Here is a 20120-nt window from a genome sequence, read left to right on the forward strand (position 1 = left end):
CACCAATTGTGCAAGTTCTCCCACTTAAAAAGATGAGAGGCCTGTAATTTTCACCATAGTAAAACCTCAACTATGAGAGACAAAATGAGAAAAAAAATCCAGAAAATCACATTGTCTGATTTTTAAAGAATTTATTTGCAAATTATGGTGGAAAATAAGTATTTGGTCACCTACAAACAAGCAAGATTTCTGGCTCTCACAGACCTGTAACTTCTTCTGTCCTCCACTCGTTACCTGTATTAATGGCACCTGTTTGAACTCGTTATAAATATAAAAGACACCTGTCCACAACCTCAAACAGTCACACTCCAAACTCCACTATGGCCAAGACCAAAGAGCTGTCAAAGGACACCAGAAACAAAATTGTAGACCTGCACCAGGCTGGGAAGACTGAATCTGCAATAGGTAAGCAGCTTGGTGTGAAGAAATCAACTGTGGGAGCAATTATTAGAAAATGGAAGACATACAAGACCACTGATAATCTCTCTCAATCTGGGGCTCCACGCAAGATCTCACCCCGTGGGTTCAAAATGATCACAAGAACGGTGGGCAAAAATCCCAGAACCACACAGGGGGACCTAGTGAATGACCTGCAGAGAGCTGGGACCAAAGTAACAAAGACTACCATCAGTAACACACTACGCCGCCAGGGACTCTAATCCTGCAGTGCCAGACGTGTCCCCCTGCTTAAGCCAGTACATGTGCAGGCCCGTCTGAAGTTTGCTAGACAGCATTTGGATGATCCAGAAGAGGATTGGGAGAATGTCATATGGTCAGATGAAACCAAAATAGAACTTTTTGGTAAAAACTCTACTCGTTGTGTTTGGAGGAGAAAGAATGCTGAGTTGCATCCAAAGAACACCATACCTACTGTAAAGCATGGGGGTGGAAACATCATGCTTTTGGGACTGTTTTTCTGCAAAGGGACCAGGACGACTGATCCGTGTAAAGGAAAGAATGAATGGGGCCATGTATCGTCAGATTTTGAGTGAAAACCAGCTTCCATCAGCAAGGGCATTGAAGATGAAACATGGCTGGGTCTTTCAGCATGACAATGATCCCAAACACACCGCCCGGGTAACGAAGGAGTGGCTTCGTAAGAAGCATTTCAAGGTCCTGGAGTGGCCTAGCCAGTCTCCAGATCTCAACCCCATAGAAAATCTTTGGAGGGAGTTGAAAGTCTGTGTTGCCCAGCGACAGCCCCAAAACATCACTGTTCTAGAGGAGATCTACATGGAGGAATGGGCCAAAATACAAGCAACAGTGTGTGAAAACCTTGTGAAGACTTACAGAAAACGTTTGACCTCTGTCATTGCCAACAGAGGGTATATAACAAAGTATTGTGATGAACTTTTGTTATTGACCAAATACTTTTTTTCCACCATAATTTGCAAATAAATTCTTCAAAAATCAGACAATGTGATTTTCTGGATTTCTTTTCTCATTTTGTCTCTCATAGTTGAGGTATACCTATGATGAAAATTACAGGCCTCTCTCATCTTTTTAAGTGGGAGAACTTGCACAATTGGTGGCTGACTAAATACTTTTTTTCCCCACTGTATCTCAAAGACTACTCAGAAGTACTCAAAATGTAAAATATGAATGGGTGCATACTTCCGTTAGATTTACCCATATGATTTTCTAGGGGTGCCAATAATTCTGGCACATATTTTTGAGGAAAAAAATGTTTTGTGATGAGAATTTCTTTTTCCTTTCAATTATTTCACTTCAGTTAAAGGTTAGATTTGTATTAATATTTTGAATGAAAGATCAAGAGGTAGAACAAAGAAGAATATTTTTTTCCACAGCCCATTTTGCTGTTATTTACTCAGAGTGTTAATATTAGTGGAGGGCACTGTAGAGTTTATTTAAAGACACCTCTCTATGTCAGAGTTTTACTTTTTCTTCAATTTGTTTCATCCAAGGTGTAGTGCATTTTTGTCTATTTTCCTTTCTGCAGTAACTTTAGGAGTAATGAGGTTTGCTGCCCAGCACTGATTCCTATTAACTGTTGTTCTCTCCAGTGTGAATACTTGTGTGGCGCCGGAGGCTACTCTTTCGTGAGAATTGTCTGCCACACTCAGAACAGCAATATGGCTTCTCTCCAGTGTGAATTCTTGTGTGTGTCTGAAGACACCCACTGGTTGTAAATTGTTTGCCACAGTCAGAACAGCAATAGGGCTTTTCTCCAGTGTGAATTCGTGTGTGGATCTTAAGACACCCACTGGTTGTAAATCGCTTGCCACAGTCAGAACAGAAAAATGGCTTTTCTCCAGTGTGAATCATTTTGTGCCGCTGAAGACTGCTTATCCTCAAGAACCGTTTTCCACAGTCAGAACAGAAAAATGGCTTCTCTCCGGTATGAATTCTTGCGTGGCTCCGAAGGCGGCTCATTTGTAAGAATTGTTTGCCACATTCTGAACAGTAATACGGCTTCTGCGTCATCTGACTCCAAATATCTTTGTATTTAGTTATGCATGTAAAAACTGCCCCTTGTGCTGGACAGACACTCAAAGCCACCGAGTTCGTATTTTGAATTTGTTTTTGACTGTTGATCGCATCTACCCTCGTTTGTTTTTCAACAGGTAGAGCCCCACATTGAAAAATGTCTGATATCAAAGGCTCTGTTCCAGATGCTGGTTTCTTCATATTGTCATTATGGGGTGTCTGTTGTAGGCTTAGATTAGCAGAAGTCTGATGAACTGAAGACAGGGAAAAGCTGCCACTCTCTGGTAAATCTGTAGGAACACAATAATTCACACATTTATGTAAATACGGAACAAGACATCTCAGAAAGATGCGACAAAGGCAAGCATTTATTGTAGAATAACTTTTGCCTGTCTCAATAAATTCAAACCACAATAACATTCCAACAGCTGTACTTCCATTTTACGAATGACAGAAATCATTGTGTCTCTGCTAAACAGTGTTTTCAGTAATATATCCCCCCAAAAATGCTGAACTTGCAAAACATTTTGACACCAAAAACTATAAAGAGGATAGGAAAACATGATAATTGTGAGCTACCCCATCAGGATTTGATTTACATGAAAATGTAAATGTGTGTTTAAATTGCATGAATTGTGAACAACACAACCAGCTGCAATTAAAACGCAAATGTTGCTCCCTTACATGATGACAATTGATTATGTAGCCACCAAAAAAGAGATACCAACATCAGCAGGAAACAACTGAATTGTTGGTGAAAAGCCAATGATGAAAAAATTTGTTCCATTTTTGTAAGCATTATGCAGAATTGCACACTTCTTAATTGTCACCATATTTGACTGAAATAACGGTTGTGAAAACAATACTTATATCATGATATAATCCGGCCATTTTTGCAATACTAAAATAGAACTACATGCCAAGCAAGTGTGATAATCGTGTAATGAGAACTGGGAATTAAGCAATTAGTTACAAGAAATTGGCTTCTGCTTAATGGAGATTTTAATGTACAAATGACTGAGCGTTTAGCAGCAGCCACAGAGGTTCTTTGATAAACACACCAGAAGCAGAAAACAGATGCAAGCTGAGTGGGGAAAGAAAAATCTAATCAAAGTAAAAGCCAATACAAGAAGAAAAAAAAAAAAAGTTGTGAAAGACCTAAAGTCAGTATCCAGTAGCCATCCCGCAAACTCCCCAGCAACAGCAACATTTTTGAACTTCACCAGCAACACAACCAAGTGAACTTGGCACTAATCAACCGCAACTTAAAATCACAAGGCTATGACTTGGATAGTGCTCCGATTAGTCAGCCAGGGAATTTTGCTGACATATTTTGGGATAAAAAGAAAAGGATCCCCTCCAGTGTCTCTGCCTGTTGACAGCACATTTATATTGTGTGTGATCTACAGAATCAGTAAATGTCAATAATCCTGAGGGAAACGGTTTATATTACAACTGTACACATAGACAAAGGCACAAGGAACACCAACAGCAAGTTTAAAAAATAAGTATGTAAAACACATAATATAAATATCAAAATAAAGTTCAATAAATCATCTTTGACTAAGCTCTACAGGTACATGGTAATGAAATACAATATACTGTATACTATGCATTTGAGTATCTTACAAAATCCCTACTATACTAGACAGTAATACCATACAGAGCTTGAAGTACTTCTCATAATATTTCACATTCCAAGAACAAAAAGCCTGTTAATGTCTGCCACTTTCATGTTGCCCTGTCCCCCAGAGAGCCACAGTGAATATATTAGCAATAGAAGTCAAAAGGAGCAAAACCAAGTGCATGATTTAAGTACTAAGGATACATAATGTGTGAATGCCAAAAGAGCAAAGTAGACAGCAGAGATAAAATAAAAGCAGCCCTGGTGAGATGAATACATATGAAGAGTGAAATGAATGAGAAGATGCAGAATTAAAGTTGAAAAATAAAGAATGAACTGCAGTTATTAGACCATATATCTATATCTATATCGAAGTACTTAAATATATCTATATCTATATCGAAGTACTTAAATATATATATATATATATATATATCTATATTGTGGAGGATTGCCGGCTTTCCAGTCCGGGCCTCACCCCCAGGCCGCTAGGAGGAGCCCTCCGGACAGCATATTGGTGCCCCGAGTTCCAGCAGGGCCTCATGGACTCTGTAGTTTTTATACACAGCCCTGCTGGATACCTTGGGGGCCGCCAGGAGTCGCTGTGAAGGGCCTCATGGACTCTTGCATGCCCTATAACCCGGGAGTACATCTCATTCACGTGACTGGAAGAAGCGACGTGCTCCCGGGATGAAGAAAAGGACTGTTTGCCCTGACCCGGAAGGAAAACGGACTTGTGGGTTTGGCTTGGAGCCACTTCCGGGTCAGGGGCTATAAAAGGACTCTGGGTAAGCCCAGACACTGAGCTGAGCTGGGAGGAAGGTGGGCGAAGTGTCTGGGAGTGGAGGATTGGTTATAGAAAGAGTTTATTGTGTATAGGAGTGTGGTGAGGAGAGTGCTTGGTGCACTACTGTATAATAAAAATAATTATTATTATACTTTCACCTGGTCTCAAGAGTGGTACCTGAGGGTGTTAGAGGTGGCTCCACACCTCTACTGCTACAATATATATAAATAGAAGCCAAATACAGTGGAACCTCAGTTCACGAATGTCTCTGAACATGTACAAATCGGGTTATGACCAAAAAGTTCGCCAAACTTTTGCATCTGTTCATAACCACACACTTGATATACGAACAAGCCAGCTTCCCTTTCAATTTGTGCGCGCCGAGGATTTCCGCACATGTTCAGTCTCTCCCTGTGCATTCCCTGTGCAGTGTGTGTGAGAGAGAGAGAGAGAGAGAGAGAGAGAGAGAGAGAGAGAGAGAGAGGGAGGGCTGGCCACATAAGGCCGAGAAGGCAGTTAAAGAATGCACCAGGCTTGTTTTTAAAGAGACTGCTTCCAGCATTGTTTTAACCTCGCTGTATTTAATGAAGACTTTTTTGTACTGGATTTTAACCTCCACTTCACATCTGTTTACAGCGATTGGTTCGTAGCGTGCATTGTTGCAATGTTACTTTTCTTGGTTGTTTATTAAATTACGGATTTTTCAAATGTTCATTTTTTTCCCCTGTGCTTAAAACTCATTAAAAAAAAAAGTGTTTTTAGCGAGCGTTTCGTAGCTCTATAGCGCGAACTCTTGCAACGTTAGTTTTTTGTTCAAGGTTTTCTCAGTGTTATTCAATGTTTTTACATTTAGTTTACTATTACGCTGTGCATTCTATGGTATAGTTAACTATATTTGTGCTTAAAAATCTTTAAAAAAATTATATATTTACATAGTTTGTATGGTCTGGAACAGATTAATTGTATTTACATACAATCCTATGGGGGAAAATTACTTCGGGTCACGACCAAATCGGGTTACGACCAGAGTTTTGGAACGAATTATGGTCATGACCCGAGGTTCCACTGTACCACTGACTCACTCATCATGAAACCTCCCGAACCATGAGGACCTGGGACTTGGGACTTGAAATTTGGAATGTAGGTTACACTTTGCTCATAGGTGCTCGCTAAGAAACAGTTTTAAAAATTTCGTGGTCCAAACGCGAAATTTCTTATAGTTTTTTAGACCCGTTTTTTATGTGTCTGCTTTTCACGAGAGAACTACTTAACAGATTTAGATTAGATTAGATTTAGTTTTTTTTCTATAATTTGCTTGAACATTCTGTTGATTTTGCAACTTTCTCATCGCGCTAAGTAGCATAGTTCGCTTGCGGTACTAATTTATTAGCATGAATCTGAGAAAGAGTCGGCGGGCTGCGGGGAGTGGGGCTGGGCCCTCCTCACTCATGCATCTGCCTCGGGGCGTAACATTAACTCCGCTTAGTTAGCGAACGACAGAACTACTTCACAGATTACTTCTGTCCTCATTTGTTCCTGAATTTCTTTGGATCTTGGCATGATGTCTAGCTTTTGAGGTGCTTTTGGTCTACTTCTCTGTGTCAGGCAGCTCCTATTTAAGTGATTTCTTGATTGAAACAGGTGTGGCAGTAATCAGGCCTGGGGGTGGCTACGGAAATTGAACTCAGGTGTGATACACCACAGTTAGGTTATTTTTTAACAAGGGGGCAATTACTTTTTCACACAGGGCCATGTAGGTTTGGATTTTTTTTTCTCCCTAAATAATAAAAACCACCATTTACAAACTGCATTTTGTGTTTACTTGTGTTATATTTGACTAATGGTTAAATGTGTTTGATGATCAGAAACATTTTGTGTGACAAACATGCAAAAGAATAAGAAATCAGGAAGGGGGCAAATAGTTTTTCACACCACTGTAAGTGCAGATGTTAAAGGGTAATGTGGTTTGACCATATATTGAAAATGAATTGCCATGCTGGAGTAAAGAAGGTGTTAAATTTAATAATAGAGGGAAAGATAAAGTGCAAAAACAAGGTTGTCAAAGGATCTAACAGAAGCAAACATGGTGGGGGGGGACATGCCTAGACTTAAGACTGCAATTAGAAGTCATGTAAGATGGCATACTTTATTGGCTAACTGAACCGATTACAATATGCCAGCTTTCAAGGCAACTCGGGCCCCTTCATCAACTTGCCAGAAGAGGAGCCCTGAGCTAATTTGAAAGCTTGCATATTGTAATTGGTTCAGTTAGCCAATTAAAGGGACCATCTTGCTTGATTTTTTTTAAAAGAAGCCAGTTGCAGGACACTGCTATTGGTGGTGGACGTCGAAACAACTATATGTAACGAGTAATGTGGCTAATTACTTTTGGAACTAAGCAATAAGTAAAGTAATATTATTACTCTTCCTGCCTAGTGTGGTACACACGGACACAAAGATTGAGCCAACTTTTCTCCATTTAAACTTTGATTTCTGTATTGCCAGCAGCAGGTTCTTGCCACAGGCAAGTTTCAATATAAATTAAAGGAGCATCAAATGATTGAAATCCAATTACTTTTTACAATTTTAAAAAGCTGCCAATAATGTTGTCCAATCCATTTCTAGAGTTCTGTGTGGAATGATATCACATTTGACTTTTCTTCTCTGCTACTTTGTATTGTTCCAGTTGAAACAAAAAATAAACAAGTGAATCCCAAAGCATTCATAATTGCTGTCTTTTTCTGAGAAAAGTGGTGCCCTTTCTGAGTCAAGCACGGGGTGCTAAAATTTCTGGCAAGGACTATATTTGAGATGATGTTTAGTGCCCTCCAGCCACCATAAAAAACCTCCCACTGTTCCACTCCATCTGAACTAGTGTGGTGCTGAGGTATCACCCGTTGCATGGCTGCACTCGGGTCCTAATCTGGACCCGGAGTTGGTTTGTCGTGTGTTGGGTGCGGCAATGCGCTGTATCAGTGTCTGCTCCTGACCTCTCTCTCCTCTCTCTTAGTCCTTTGGTCTTACAGCTCTCGAGTCAAGTTCAAATTGTGTCATAGCTACTATCTGTGTAGTGTTGGCATTTGTCTCTCCAGGTTTACATGGACTTTCTCCCACATACCAGAGTCAAGAAGGTTAGGCAGACTGTTCAGTCTAAATTGGCCAAGTGCAAGCAGTTCCATCAGGTTTGGGCCCTGTTTCCCATCTGATTCAGTTGAGATAGGTTGCAAATCCCCAGAGCCTGAAAATAAAATAAGGGAGTTTAGCAAATGAATGAATGAAAATAAAAATGCAGTGTGCAGGTTATTTTACCTAGGTAGGATACAACACAGTTATTTACGCAATTGGTAAGCAAATAAACAACAGTGGGAGTGGATATGAGCTGTGAGGGTTGAGATTGACTTTCATGCATATAAATCTCTACTATGAACTCAATAATGCAAAACATAAAACAAGTCAAATTCAGTAATGGATTCAAAGAGTATTTGACAAGTCACATGTTTGGGGGTAGAATTCGTCAGTCAGTCATTGTCCAACCCGCTATATCCTAACACAGGGTCACGGGGGTCTGCTGCAGCCAATCCCAGCCAGCACAGGGCGCAAGGCAGGAACAAACCCCGGGCAGGGCGCCAGCCCACCGCAGGGCACACACACACCAAGCATACACACTAGGGACAAGTTTAGGATCGCCAATGCACCTAACCTGCAGGTCTTTGGACTGTGGGAGGAAACCCACACAGACATGGGGAGAACATGCAAACTCCACACAGGGAGAACCGGGGAAGCGAACCCAGATCTCCTTACTGCAAGGCAGCAGCGCTACCAATGCGCCACCATACCACCGGGGTAGAATTAGCTTAACAAAAAATTTTTGAAACTGCAATCCTTTTTCTTTGTTAAGAGATGAAAATTTAACTGAACACCCCGGTACATAAAAGCAGTCAGGGTACTGTTGCCTCTGTGTGACCCTCCAAGGAAATGTCTCCCCAGACCATCACATTCCCACTGCCCCATTGTCACCACACTCTTTAATTTCTGTCACGTGCTCAGTGTGAACCTGCTCTTATCTGTGAGGAGAACAAGGGCACCAATGGCGGAGCAGCCAATTGTGGTATTCTCTGGCGAATGACAACTAAGCTGCATGGTGATGGGCTGTGAGCACAGGTCCCACCAGAGGAAGTCGAGCCCACATGCCATCCTTATTGAGTCTGTGACACTTTGGTCAGACACATGCACAACAGTAACCAGCTGGAGGTCATTCTGTAGGGCTCTGGCAGTGCTTCCTCCTCACACAAAAGAGCAGATACCAGTCCTACTGCTGGGTTGATGCCCTTCCACGGCCCTGTCCAGCTCTACTCATGTAACGGCCCATCTCTTGGTATCTCCACCATGCTCTTGAGACTGTGCTGGGAGACACAGCAAACCTTCTTGTGACAGCACGTGTCATCCTGGAGGAGCTGGACTACTTGATCAACCTGAATCAGCTGCAGGTACCACCTCAGGCTACCAGTAGTGACAAGGACACGAGCAAAACACAAAACTAGAGTAGAATCAGTCAGGCAGGACAAGGAGAGAGCAATGGACTGTGGAAGCCATTCCCTTTTGGGGGGTTGTCTTGCTGTTGCCTCTCCAGGTCACCTGTTGTCACTTTCATTGGCACCAAAGGAGGCGACGTTGATTCACAATCACTTAGGCTTCCTAACTGGACAGATTGATGTCCCTGAAGTTTAGCCGAGTTGGTGTTACGCTGAGATGATTAAACGTTCAATTCATTTTTTTGAGCAGTGTATATAACCATTAGGTCACCTGGCAAACTCCCAGTCAATAGAGTCCTAGCTATTTGAAATGGCAAAGAAGTGTCCATCACCATCACATCCTGTTGCCAACAATCACCTTGGTGTTCTGTGATCTTTGCAAACAGGTGACATGCATGCTAGAATTTATAATTGATGTTATGCTGGTAAAAAGTAGTACTGACTTCAATATTTTCATTTTTAGGGGAATAAAGAAATAAGTCATGAATTATATTGGTATAAATTACTTTTTTTTTTTTAATTCAAAATGTATAATTCTTAGATTGCATCTTTCAAGTGTTTATAAGACCTTTACCCATTTAATTCATATTAAGTTCAGTGCAAAAGTGACAGAGTAAGGTTGAAAGCACGCACTGATGGTTCGTCTTGTGGCTCTGTGTGGCAACGCACTACCTGGACTGGGACCCGAGTGCAGCGGGTGACACCTGAGCACCACACTGGAACATTCTGAGGTTTTTTACAGTAGCTGCAGTGCCAATCCTGCCGCCAAGTTGTCCGTGTAACTTGGAGGACCTGCTTGCAGGGCTGGATGTAACGTGTAAGCAAATGGCATGAAACCCTGACTTTATGGTGTGTTACTCTAGCACTTACCTTTCCCAGAGTAACTTGAACAGGATTCTTTCTGAGGCCTCTTCAAGAACAACTCTAAAGACTCTGACTTCACATGGACAGAGTGATTCTGTGGTGGGGAGAGGGGTCCACAAGGGGTAAAGCCTAATCCAGGTACTGCTTCATCTGGACACTCATACTGAGAGGCAGACTCTGGTTTAAGGTCCTCTTCCTTAATATTGCTTACGTTTTCTGATTTCTGTGTCTTGGTGCTACCACATTTTGATTCTAATTCTTCTTTGACCCCTATTGTCCACCACTCACACTTCTCTTCCTTAATGTCTAGGTTCTTTTTCTTAAGTTGTACAGACTCTTCTTCACCACCCTCTTCCTTTACATCCAAACTTTGCTTCTCCATGGCATATATGAAAAGGATACCACCATGCAATGCAGAATTGTCCCCTTTATTATTACAGTTCTCTTCTGAGACTACCCGTTTTCATTGCAAAATGCTCCCACAAAGCCAGAAATGTCTCCTCCATATTGTACATCTGATGCTGAAAATGACAAGTTCTTTTCTTTGTCTGGAGAGAGAGAGAGGTGGAAGATATTCAAAGTTGTATCAAGAAGCATTGAACATATTTGACTCAACTCATTTATCCACACACTATATTGCAGTAATATTTAATTGTGGGGAAAAAAAATCACAGTATCATAAAGGCTTGTTTTCTGTGCTGAAGCTCATTCCACAGCCATCTGAGTACTGTGCCCTGCACAGCTACCTCTTGTAATGTTCCACATAAAAGAGATTTATACATATAGTGGGTATAGAAAAGAATCACTCCCTTTGAAATATTCCCATTTTTTTTGCTTTACAGCCTTAAATGAAAACACACAAACCAATATTTTCTCCAGCTTTACTTACTCAATGCAATCTATAACATCCAAGTGAAAGATATCACAGCTACAGTTCAGAAGAATTTGATCCATCTGTCATCAATTGTAATCAGTGAGATTAGTGAAGCCGTTCCTGGAGCATTCATCCCCTTGCTTGGTAGTGCAACTGACAGCAGACAACTGACTATGGGTGGCAAGCCACTTTCAAAAGATCTCAGGGATAGAGTTGTGGACAGACATAAGGCAGGAGATGAATACAAAAAAAAAAATCTCAAAGGCTTTATCAATCCCAAGGAGCTCAGTAAAGTCCATAATAAAGAAGTGGCAACTGTTTGGTACTACTAGGACCCTCCCTGGATCCGGCTGTCCCCCCAAACTGGATGAAAGAGCAAGGAGGAAACTGGTAAGAGAAGCTACCAAGAGGCCAATGGCCACTTTGAAGGAGTTACAGGATGTGATGGCAGAGAATGGTCATTGTGTGCATGTGACAACAATATCACAAGCGCTCCACAACTGTGGCTTGTTCAGGAGGGTCACAAGGAAAAAGCCACTTCTCAAGAAAGGCAACATTAAGGCCCTTTTAAGCTTTACCAGAATGCACCTTGAAGATTCTGATACCAAGTGGGAAAAGGTCTTATGGTCAGATGAGACCAAAATCGAACGGTACACCTGGTGGAAATCCAATGCAGCTCACCATCCACAACACACCATACCTACAGTAAAGCATGGACATGGCAGCATCCTGTTGTGGGGTGTTTCTCTGCCACAGGGCCTGGGGCTCTCGTTAGGGTAGACGGGAAAATGGATGGAGCAAAATACCATCAAATTCTTGAGGAAAACCTGCTACCCTCTGCCAGACATGACAACGACCCGAAGCACACAGCAAAATTGACCACACAGTGGCTGAAGGAGAAAAAAGTGAATGTCCTCGTGTGGCCCAGTCAGAGCCCAGACCTAAATCACACTGAAAATCTGTGGAAAGATTTGAAGATAGCAGTCCACCAATGCTCACCATCCAATTGGACTGAACTTGAACAGTTAAAGAAGAGTGGGCAAATATTAATAGCTCAATCTAGATGTGCAAAGCTGATAGAGAAGTATCCTAACAGACTCAAGGCTGTCATTAAAGCAAAACGTGGGTCAACAAAATGACATTGACATTGGGGGGTGATCCTTTATTAATCTCAGTATGTCTTGTTTTTGATTTTTTATCATTTTTCTGAACTATAGCTGTGATATCTTTCACTTGGATGTTATAGGTTGTATTGAGTAAGTAAAGTTGGGAAGAAATATTTTTTGTGTGTGTTTTCATTTAAGGCTGTAAAGCAAAAAAAAAAAAAAAAAAAGGGAATATTTCGAAGTGGGGGATTCTTTTCTATACCCACTGTAAATGTCAACCTAAATAACATTATATGCACCTCTACAACTTTGGTTGCTTCTTCATTAAACTTTAAGATGTATCGGACTAGTGAAGCTATTTCTAATAACAAAACCCACACGACTATCCGCAAACACATGTTAATGGATAGTGGACTCTCCTTCCTTCCATACCTGTTTCCATTAACCTTCTGTCAGGCGCAACAACGTGATGAGTAATCGCAGACTCGACATTGTGGAAGGCAGATGTGGTGTCAGAGATCTCGCAGGCACATTGCGCCCAAATATGTCATTAGTGACAAAATAGGTTTGTTTTATTTTTAACTTTTGCTTTACTTGTCTGAGACTCTCTATTACCATATGTCGCAATAATGCATTGTCATATACAGTATTACTTTATATTTTGTCACTGTTCCTATTAGGCACATTTCACTCCATATGTACGTCTAATTCTTTGTTTCCTGCATTTCTTTCTTTCTATACATATGCAGGATTCTGAATTAAGATGATGAGCTCAGTTACACGACGATAACGTACTTACATAAACATTTGTTTCAAAGAACATCTTCTGTGTCATGTACACAATATTTTGCACAATGTACTCAGATTTTTTTTTGTTTTTTGTTAAAAGTGGAATAAACGGATACAATTATTGCAAATGACATCATGTACAGCAGGTACAGGTTGTACTTTTAAAGCATTACACCAAACTGTTGATATATGTAAGCAGTTGCATTTTGAATTCCTATTTCACAATAGTATTTCTGACATGTGGCTGACAGACACCTTGCGCCCACACATGTGACAAATTGCAATGCGCCTGACGGAGGGTTAATTTACACATCCAGCAAATTGGCCAACTGATTTCAGAAACAGTCCAACCTAACTATTTCTATAATTCAGTTCTATTCAACTTAACTATATGCAAGCAAATATACACATAATGCAGTGAGAGTAAATAAAGTACACACATACAGTAGCATATTAACAAACTGACAAAAAGAAATACATCTCAATAGTTTAATACACTATATTATGCGAATATAAATTCTAATAATGTAAAATTTTAAAAATGACCAGAGGACAACAGAGAAAAGTAAAAACTCCAGTTTACAGCATTAACCTCTGAAGAGTCCATGGGCACTCATAACAAGCAAAGCCATAGTTTTGTCGTCCAAGACCAGGTGACCACTCTCCTTCTTCTGGGAAGTCTATCAGCAACATACTGGAGTATAATTACATAAAATAAGAAAGCTGAATCACACAAGTCTCGATCACTTTGTCAAATTTGCCAAATTAGCAGTGCAACCAACTGCCACAGCAGAAAACCAAGATTAAAAATGGCACAGAGTCAATAAACTAGAGACAGAAGGAAGTTGGGAGCATGCACTGATAACAGTGTGGTGCCACGTCCACCATACGACAAACCACCTCAGGATCCCAAATTAGAATAATTGTTATTTGTTCAGAAGCAAAAGGGTTGCAAACAAGTGTAGACACTTTATGAAAAGTCTAATCATCAACTCTAAAGTAACAAGTCTTCAGTGAAACACTAGGGCTGATGGTGCACCCTTACCCTTACTAACCCTCACCCTTACACAAGCCTGTAGATCACTCCACAGCTATTGGGCTTTGTAGTTAAGGGATTGATCTTCTACAATTTATTCATTCCTTGGCCACTTTAGATGATGGGTATCTCAGGATCAAATTTGAACCATACCAAGGTGTGCATTATCAGTAAAGTAAAGGGGGACAGAGGTATTTAAAAAGATTTCTGGGCTAGAAAGCCCTAAACTTACCTGGAAGCCAATGTAAACACTTAACGAACTGTACATCCTAGGTTGAGTAATTATCCTTGCTGCAGCATTTTGAATTAAGTGGTGTCTACAAAAAAAGAACAACTTGAACAATCTGTGAGTGATGAATAGTAGCAGTCTGTTTTACATACATGAACTTCTCCAGACTCTGTCTAGTAAGAGAACACCTAATTTTCCAACAGTTAAGTAGAAAGAACAGGCTTTGGATAAAGCAGTAATTTAACTATTAAAGTCTCAGACATAACACAACCAGCAAGTTAAAAGTAAATGGGACATTGAAAAGTTAAATAATACATAAATAAATTTACAAAAAAGGCCTTTACCCCACACATCATTAGCAACCCCGAATTAAAATAGACCACTGAGTGCATAATGTTACCCCATGCGAGTGTTGTGCCATTGGTTTCCTATCTGACCCCTACAGTCACTTCAACATACTGGGAACCCTTCTACACATTTGGGGAACCTGTACTTTAACATTTAATCATTTCTATTTTTCTGGCATCCATCTTTTTTATTAATATCCCATTCCTTCATTCAGGTGTTGTTGTTGTATTTATCCAACAATAGTAGTTCGGGCTGTGGAAGCTAAAATTGCACTGATTTTGTCTCCTTCTCTCTCTCTCTCTCTCTGGAAATCCTCCTTTTTTAGCTTGACCCTTATGGGAAATTCTGCAGAAAGGATAAATGGGTCATGGGGCCACCACATCAAAAAATAGTGTGATTAAGCAACTAGTTTGAAGCAAGATGCCCTCTGGTCACCATTGTCACCTTATTGTGGCAATGAAATGGAGGAAGTAGTAATGACAGTGAGGTGGATTATTGGAGAATAAGAAATAAAAAGAAAAATAAGATATCCATAGCCATCATAATAACCAAACAGAACCTGTTCACACATCCTTTGAATGTGACAGATTTACAAGCCAAGACAAAATCCAAATTAACATGGGGAAGAAAACTGCTGTTCCATGTGTTAGGGTCATTTCAAATTATAATTTATATGTGCTTCAGTTGGAACGTTTCAGTTTCATTTAGTGAGGCTGTCAAAATTAACTAACCTAACTAAGAGGTGATACAGTCAACACTGCCCCAAGAAGGACGGTAATAATCTGACAGCTTTACTCAAAGCGTAAACAATACTAAACGGCAGATTTTAAAACCCCATACCTCATCAGAACACCACCGAAGTGTTAATGACATATCTCACTGTGCCAATGCCGTGTTCAACAGCGTAATAATTTATAGTATGGAACAAAGACTAAATAAATAAAATAATCATCAGTCTTAGGATATAAAGAATACATAGGAGAAGAAAAAAATCTCCGAAAAGCTTTTAATGACAATCATCTGAAAAAAAGGTATGAACAATAAGTTTCAGATTGCCACTAGCTGCCCAGCGTGACGTTCAAAACTGTCATAATAACGTGTGACCATCAAGAATGCGTAGTAAAATCGGGGAAGGGCACATTCACCCACTCCTTTCCCAATTCGCCTATAAAGTTCAGTCCTGTAGGAGCCCCTACTTAAAATGATCACTAGTAATGTGCTGTGCCACTTTCACTAGACATGTTAGGATACTAGGACACAAATTACAGTAGCCTATAGCCCATACGAAACAATGCCGACCAAGAAGAGTTTTCACATGCAGGTCAGTGGCTACAGTCTATCTCTCTCTCTCTTTGTCATTCACACACAATAACATACCTTTTCTCTTTCAACGATCTGATTCTCCAAGTGGGCCTGACAAACTGACCCACGTTAGTTCAACGTTCGCGCCGCTCCGCATGCAATGTGCAATGTGAAGCCTTCAACAATTAACAACAGAAAAGAAGCACTTCCGGGAGTGGACGCAAATCGTTGTATCAAAATAAAAGCTGCAGGACTTTCGAAGAGTTGTGCTGCTGGAATTATATTACCATATTCAAATAGCTCATAAACTAAGGCTTATTATTATTATGTTCATAACGTACACAAACATATATACAATGCAATGGTTTCCTTTACAAGACTAAGAGTTTTGGTGCCTTTGAGACGTTTCAGAATAGCTCGATCATGATTGTTATCTCATAAATCGAGGACTGGGACAGTATGAGTTATTATTATGTTCATAATGTACACAAACATATATACAATGCAATGGTTTCCTTTACAAGACTAAGAGTTTTGGTGCCTTTGAGACGTTTCAGAATAGCTCGATCATGATTGTTATCTCATAAATCGAGGACTGGGACAGTATGAGACTTTGGATGGGTTATAATCTACAGACCCTCCTCTAATAGGAACTGGGGTCAGACATTTAAGATTGATGTCATTCTGCCAGCAACGCTGACTCAAGCATTCCCATTCTGCACTCAGGCAGGACAGCCTGCAGAGGCACTCTTCTCATTTAAATATCGCAGAAGCTGAAGGGGTCTCCAACTCCAGTCCTGGAGAGCTACTGTGACTGCAAGTTTTCATTCTAACTCTTTTTTTAATTACTGACCAGTTTTTGCTGCTAATTAACTATATCCCTTGATTTTAAATGGACTTTTCTTCAGACTCTGACCGCTGAATTGATTCTTTATTCCTTAAATGGCACCTAAAAATAAATTTGATGTGAAGTGAGCCAACAGATGACCAACTAAGTTGGGGCCTCCAACCAACTTCACTTCATTCAGTTTCTTAATTTGAAGCCAATTTTCGTTGCTAATTAAACCCATTATTTAATTCCATGGTGCTCATTCTGCGATGGCAGACATTTCCAAAACTGTTGATTTTCATTTTTAAGAGCGCTGTCAAAATGTTTTGGGGACCTGAGCAGATCAGCATTACTGAGGCCTTCACCTTTCTTTATTTTCAGTTATTGTGTGATGGACGCAGGTTGTTTTTTATGTGTTGGTTCATTTTGTGTCTTAATATTGTTTGGTTGGTAATTAAGGAAAAAAGAAATAACTAAGGGGCCTGACTCTTAAAATGGAATTAGGGTAAAGAGTTAATTAGCAGCAAAATCTGGACATTAATTAAGAAAAGGGTTAGAATGAAAATCTGCAGCCACTGCAGCCCTCCAGGATTGGAGTTGGAGACCCCTGAGCTAAGGATTGTAGCAGTACAAAACTATGGTGATCTGTAATCTACAGACCCTCCTCTAATACAAACTTGGGTCTGACATTTAACATTGCTGTCAGTGCACCAGCAACACTAACCCAAACCTGACTATTCTGAACATTCTAGAAGGACCTACATAGGCACCCATATCAGGATGATATCTCAGAAACTAAGGATTACGGCAGGGTAAAAAAAAAAGAGTGGGATGAATTTTACAGATACAGTACTTCTCAAGTAGGAACTGAAATGGTTTAAGTCTCTGTTTCAGCAGCAGTGAACTCAACATGGTCTTTAGAGCTGGCATGAGGATTGTGGCAGAATTAAACTATGGTGGATTCAAATCTATGGACACATCTGCAGTAGAGAAAACAAACGTGAAACACTTCAGATTTGCATCTCAGTATCAGCAACACTAACCTCAACATGCTCCTTCTGTATTTAGGATATGAGGATTCCTGCAACAGTACCTGGAGTTTTGCTTATGTAAAACAATCTCTGTTACTTAATTTGGTTTCTTGAAAATTACAGAACATCTATGAAGGTCATATAATAAAGGGTATTCCAATAATAAAAACTTGACCTTTCAGCTGTGTGGCCTTCTTGAAGTGAGTGACTACTGAAAAGGAATAAGCAGGTTAGTATACATCTAGGACGGGAAGGAGGGAATAAAGCCAGATGAGATCAAAGGAGTGAAAAACAAGGAGTGTTGTGGCCAGCAACTGCTATGGAAGACAAATAGGAGATTAAAATTAGTTGGCCATTACAACCTGGAAAAATTTGTGATTCAACCCTAAACATTAATTTAGCATCTGAGGATGCCTTCCTCTCAATCCATGTCTGTCACACATCCTTTTCATTCCAGGCTTCAAGGTCCCCCATGCGAATCCTGGGTAATCATTATATGACGATGCTCTTGTATCCAGTTGACAAAGATATTGGAATAGCAAGGTCCTATCATAGAGATTCCACTGGCCTGTTGATAAAAAGTGTCATCAAAAGAGAAAGAATGTGAGTTAAGTACAAATTTTGTCAATCTGATGAGGGTGTGCTCAGTGGGGTCCTTGACTATGCATCTGTTAAATGCCTGTAGGAGAGCAATGGAATGTTCATCTTGAGGAATGAATAGGCAGACAGAGGTACTGTCCATGATAAACAAGAAGCAGTCAGGAGTGTGAAAGCAAAATTTGTCAAACAACTAGAGAGCATGGTTTGTACCTTTGTCGTCTAATTTGCCTTTTAAAAATAGCCTAAACAGTCTGCAGTTCTCAGCGGCACCCTATATTTATTGAATGTGATAACCTTTGCTGCTTTCATAGATGTTTCCCCAGGTTACAGTGATTTTTTGAAGAAAACACAACTAACGTGGGCTCACCAACACCATTCAGATCCTTTAAAAAAATTTTTGAATGATTTTGGACTACAAGTGATATTTGAGCTTATATTCAACAGTACAAAAAAAAAAAAAAACGACCGATATGGACCCGTCAACACAAAGGGTCAGTCCATGGTCGCTCGAGCTCACCTCTAAAGGTTGGTTGGGAGCATGCGCTGTTAGAGAGTTGCTGCAACCACCACACGACGAACTCCCTGGATTGGGAATTGGGACCCGAGTGCAGCGGGTGACACCTGAGCGCCACACTGTGAGTTTTTTTTTTTTTTTTTTTTTTTAAATGATGGCTGGAGTGCCAATCCTGCCACCAACCCGCAAATTTTCCCTGAAAGTTGGAGGATTCGCTTGATGCAGATTAACGTCAACTGTAAAGACAACAGAAAACAAGAAGGAGCCTCTGCGGTGGTTACTTATCTGTGTAATTGATGTTAGTGAACTCCATTGCTGCAGCTGACTCACGTCTTTTCTCGTTTGCATCGTTCTCATTTTATGTAAGTATGTACCTTTCATTTTTGTCAGATCTGCTTCTCTGGCCGAGTCTCGCGCACTAAAACTCGTTTGTGAATTAAACAACAGCTGTGAATGACTCAGTAACTCCCGCATTCTTTTTAAAGTATCTGTAAGGCAATTGGCTAAAGTGCAAAATGACGGTCAAGTTTTGGATTTGCCGAAATAAAAAAGTGATTGACGGCAAAGATCTAATAAGTGACGGCTAAAGAAGTGATTAACCGCAAAATTCTAATATTTAATTGGCTGAAGTCAAAAATGATTGACTGTTTCTGCCAACATCCTAGATTCGATCTGCATCAACATCTGCATGGCAGGCAGCCACTTAAGACGTGTTAAACGTGGAGGCGCTTTGGTAATTGCTGCCCTGCCTGTATTATTAATGTGTCAACAAAATATTAATACATATATGTGCAGTTTTGTTTTAAGATATGTCATTGAAATGTATTATTATTATTATCAGGCATTGTTTAGGCACCTATATGTCATAAGAAAAGCACCAGACCTTGATTGTTTTGGGGTTTTTTGGTTTTGTTTTAGAATTAATATAGAGCACGGATGCCGTGGATGTAAGAGCTGTGATAAATAAAGTTCCCCTGCATACCTGAAAAAACGTCTCGCCATCATTTCATTTTGCACAATTTGTGAAAACCAAGACATGGTGTCAGAATAGATAGATAGATAGATAGATAGATAGATAGATAGATAGATAGATAGATAGATAGATAGATAGATAGATAGATACTTTATTAATCCCAAGGGGAAATTCACAATACAGAATATTGTGAATAGAGGACAGTCATGGATTTTGCCGGAGTTCCCTCGCCAC

General features: G+C 40.2%; 1 protein-coding gene across 2 annotated transcripts; it reads right to left on the reverse strand.

The window, feature by feature from the left end:
• Positions 1–1532: 1532 nt before the first annotated feature.
• Positions 1533–16122, reverse strand: LOC114666695 (zinc finger protein interacting with ribonucleoprotein K-like). 2 transcript variants are annotated; one of them, XM_028821655.2, is made up of 5 exons: positions 16015–16122; positions 14293–14377; positions 10262–10803; positions 7978–8097; positions 1533–2738 (listed from the first exon to the last, which is right to left on the reverse strand). In XM_028821655.2, the coding sequence occupies exons 3-5, from the start codon at positions 10635–10637 to the stop codon at positions 2005–2007; spliced, it is 1230 nt and encodes a 409-aa protein (XP_028677488.2). In that variant the 5' UTR covers positions 10638–10803; positions 14293–14377; positions 16015–16122; the 3' UTR covers positions 1533–2004. The 2 variants fall into 2 exon arrangements, with proteins under 2 accessions (XP_028677488.2, XP_051782805.1); XM_051926845.1 differs by lacking the exon at positions 14293–14377 and having other exon boundaries at positions 16015–16114.
• Between the last annotated feature and the right edge of the window lie 3998 nt (positions 16123–20120).

This window comes from Erpetoichthys calabaricus, chromosome 1, assembly GCF_900747795.2.
Source record: "Erpetoichthys calabaricus chromosome 1, fErpCal1.3, whole genome shotgun sequence".
NCBI classification, from domain to species: Eukaryota; Metazoa; Chordata; class Cladistia; order Polypteriformes; family Polypteridae; genus Erpetoichthys; species Erpetoichthys calabaricus.

Bases quoted from the DNA above. Each gene is read 5' to 3' on its own strand.
- LOC114666695 (XM_028821655.2), bottom strand. From the start codon at position 10,637: ATGGAGAAGCAAAGTTTGGATGTAAAGGAAGAGGGTGGTGAAGAAGAG. The intron at 8,098-10,261 runs GTAAGTGCTAGA...TTTTATTTTCAG, and splicing joins TTCAAGTTACTCTGGGAAAG to GCTCTGGGGATTTGCAACCT. The intron at 2,739-7,977 runs GTATGTGGGAGA...GTGTTCCTACAG, and splicing joins GCCTAACCTTCTTGACTCTG to ATTTACCAGAGAGTGGCAGC.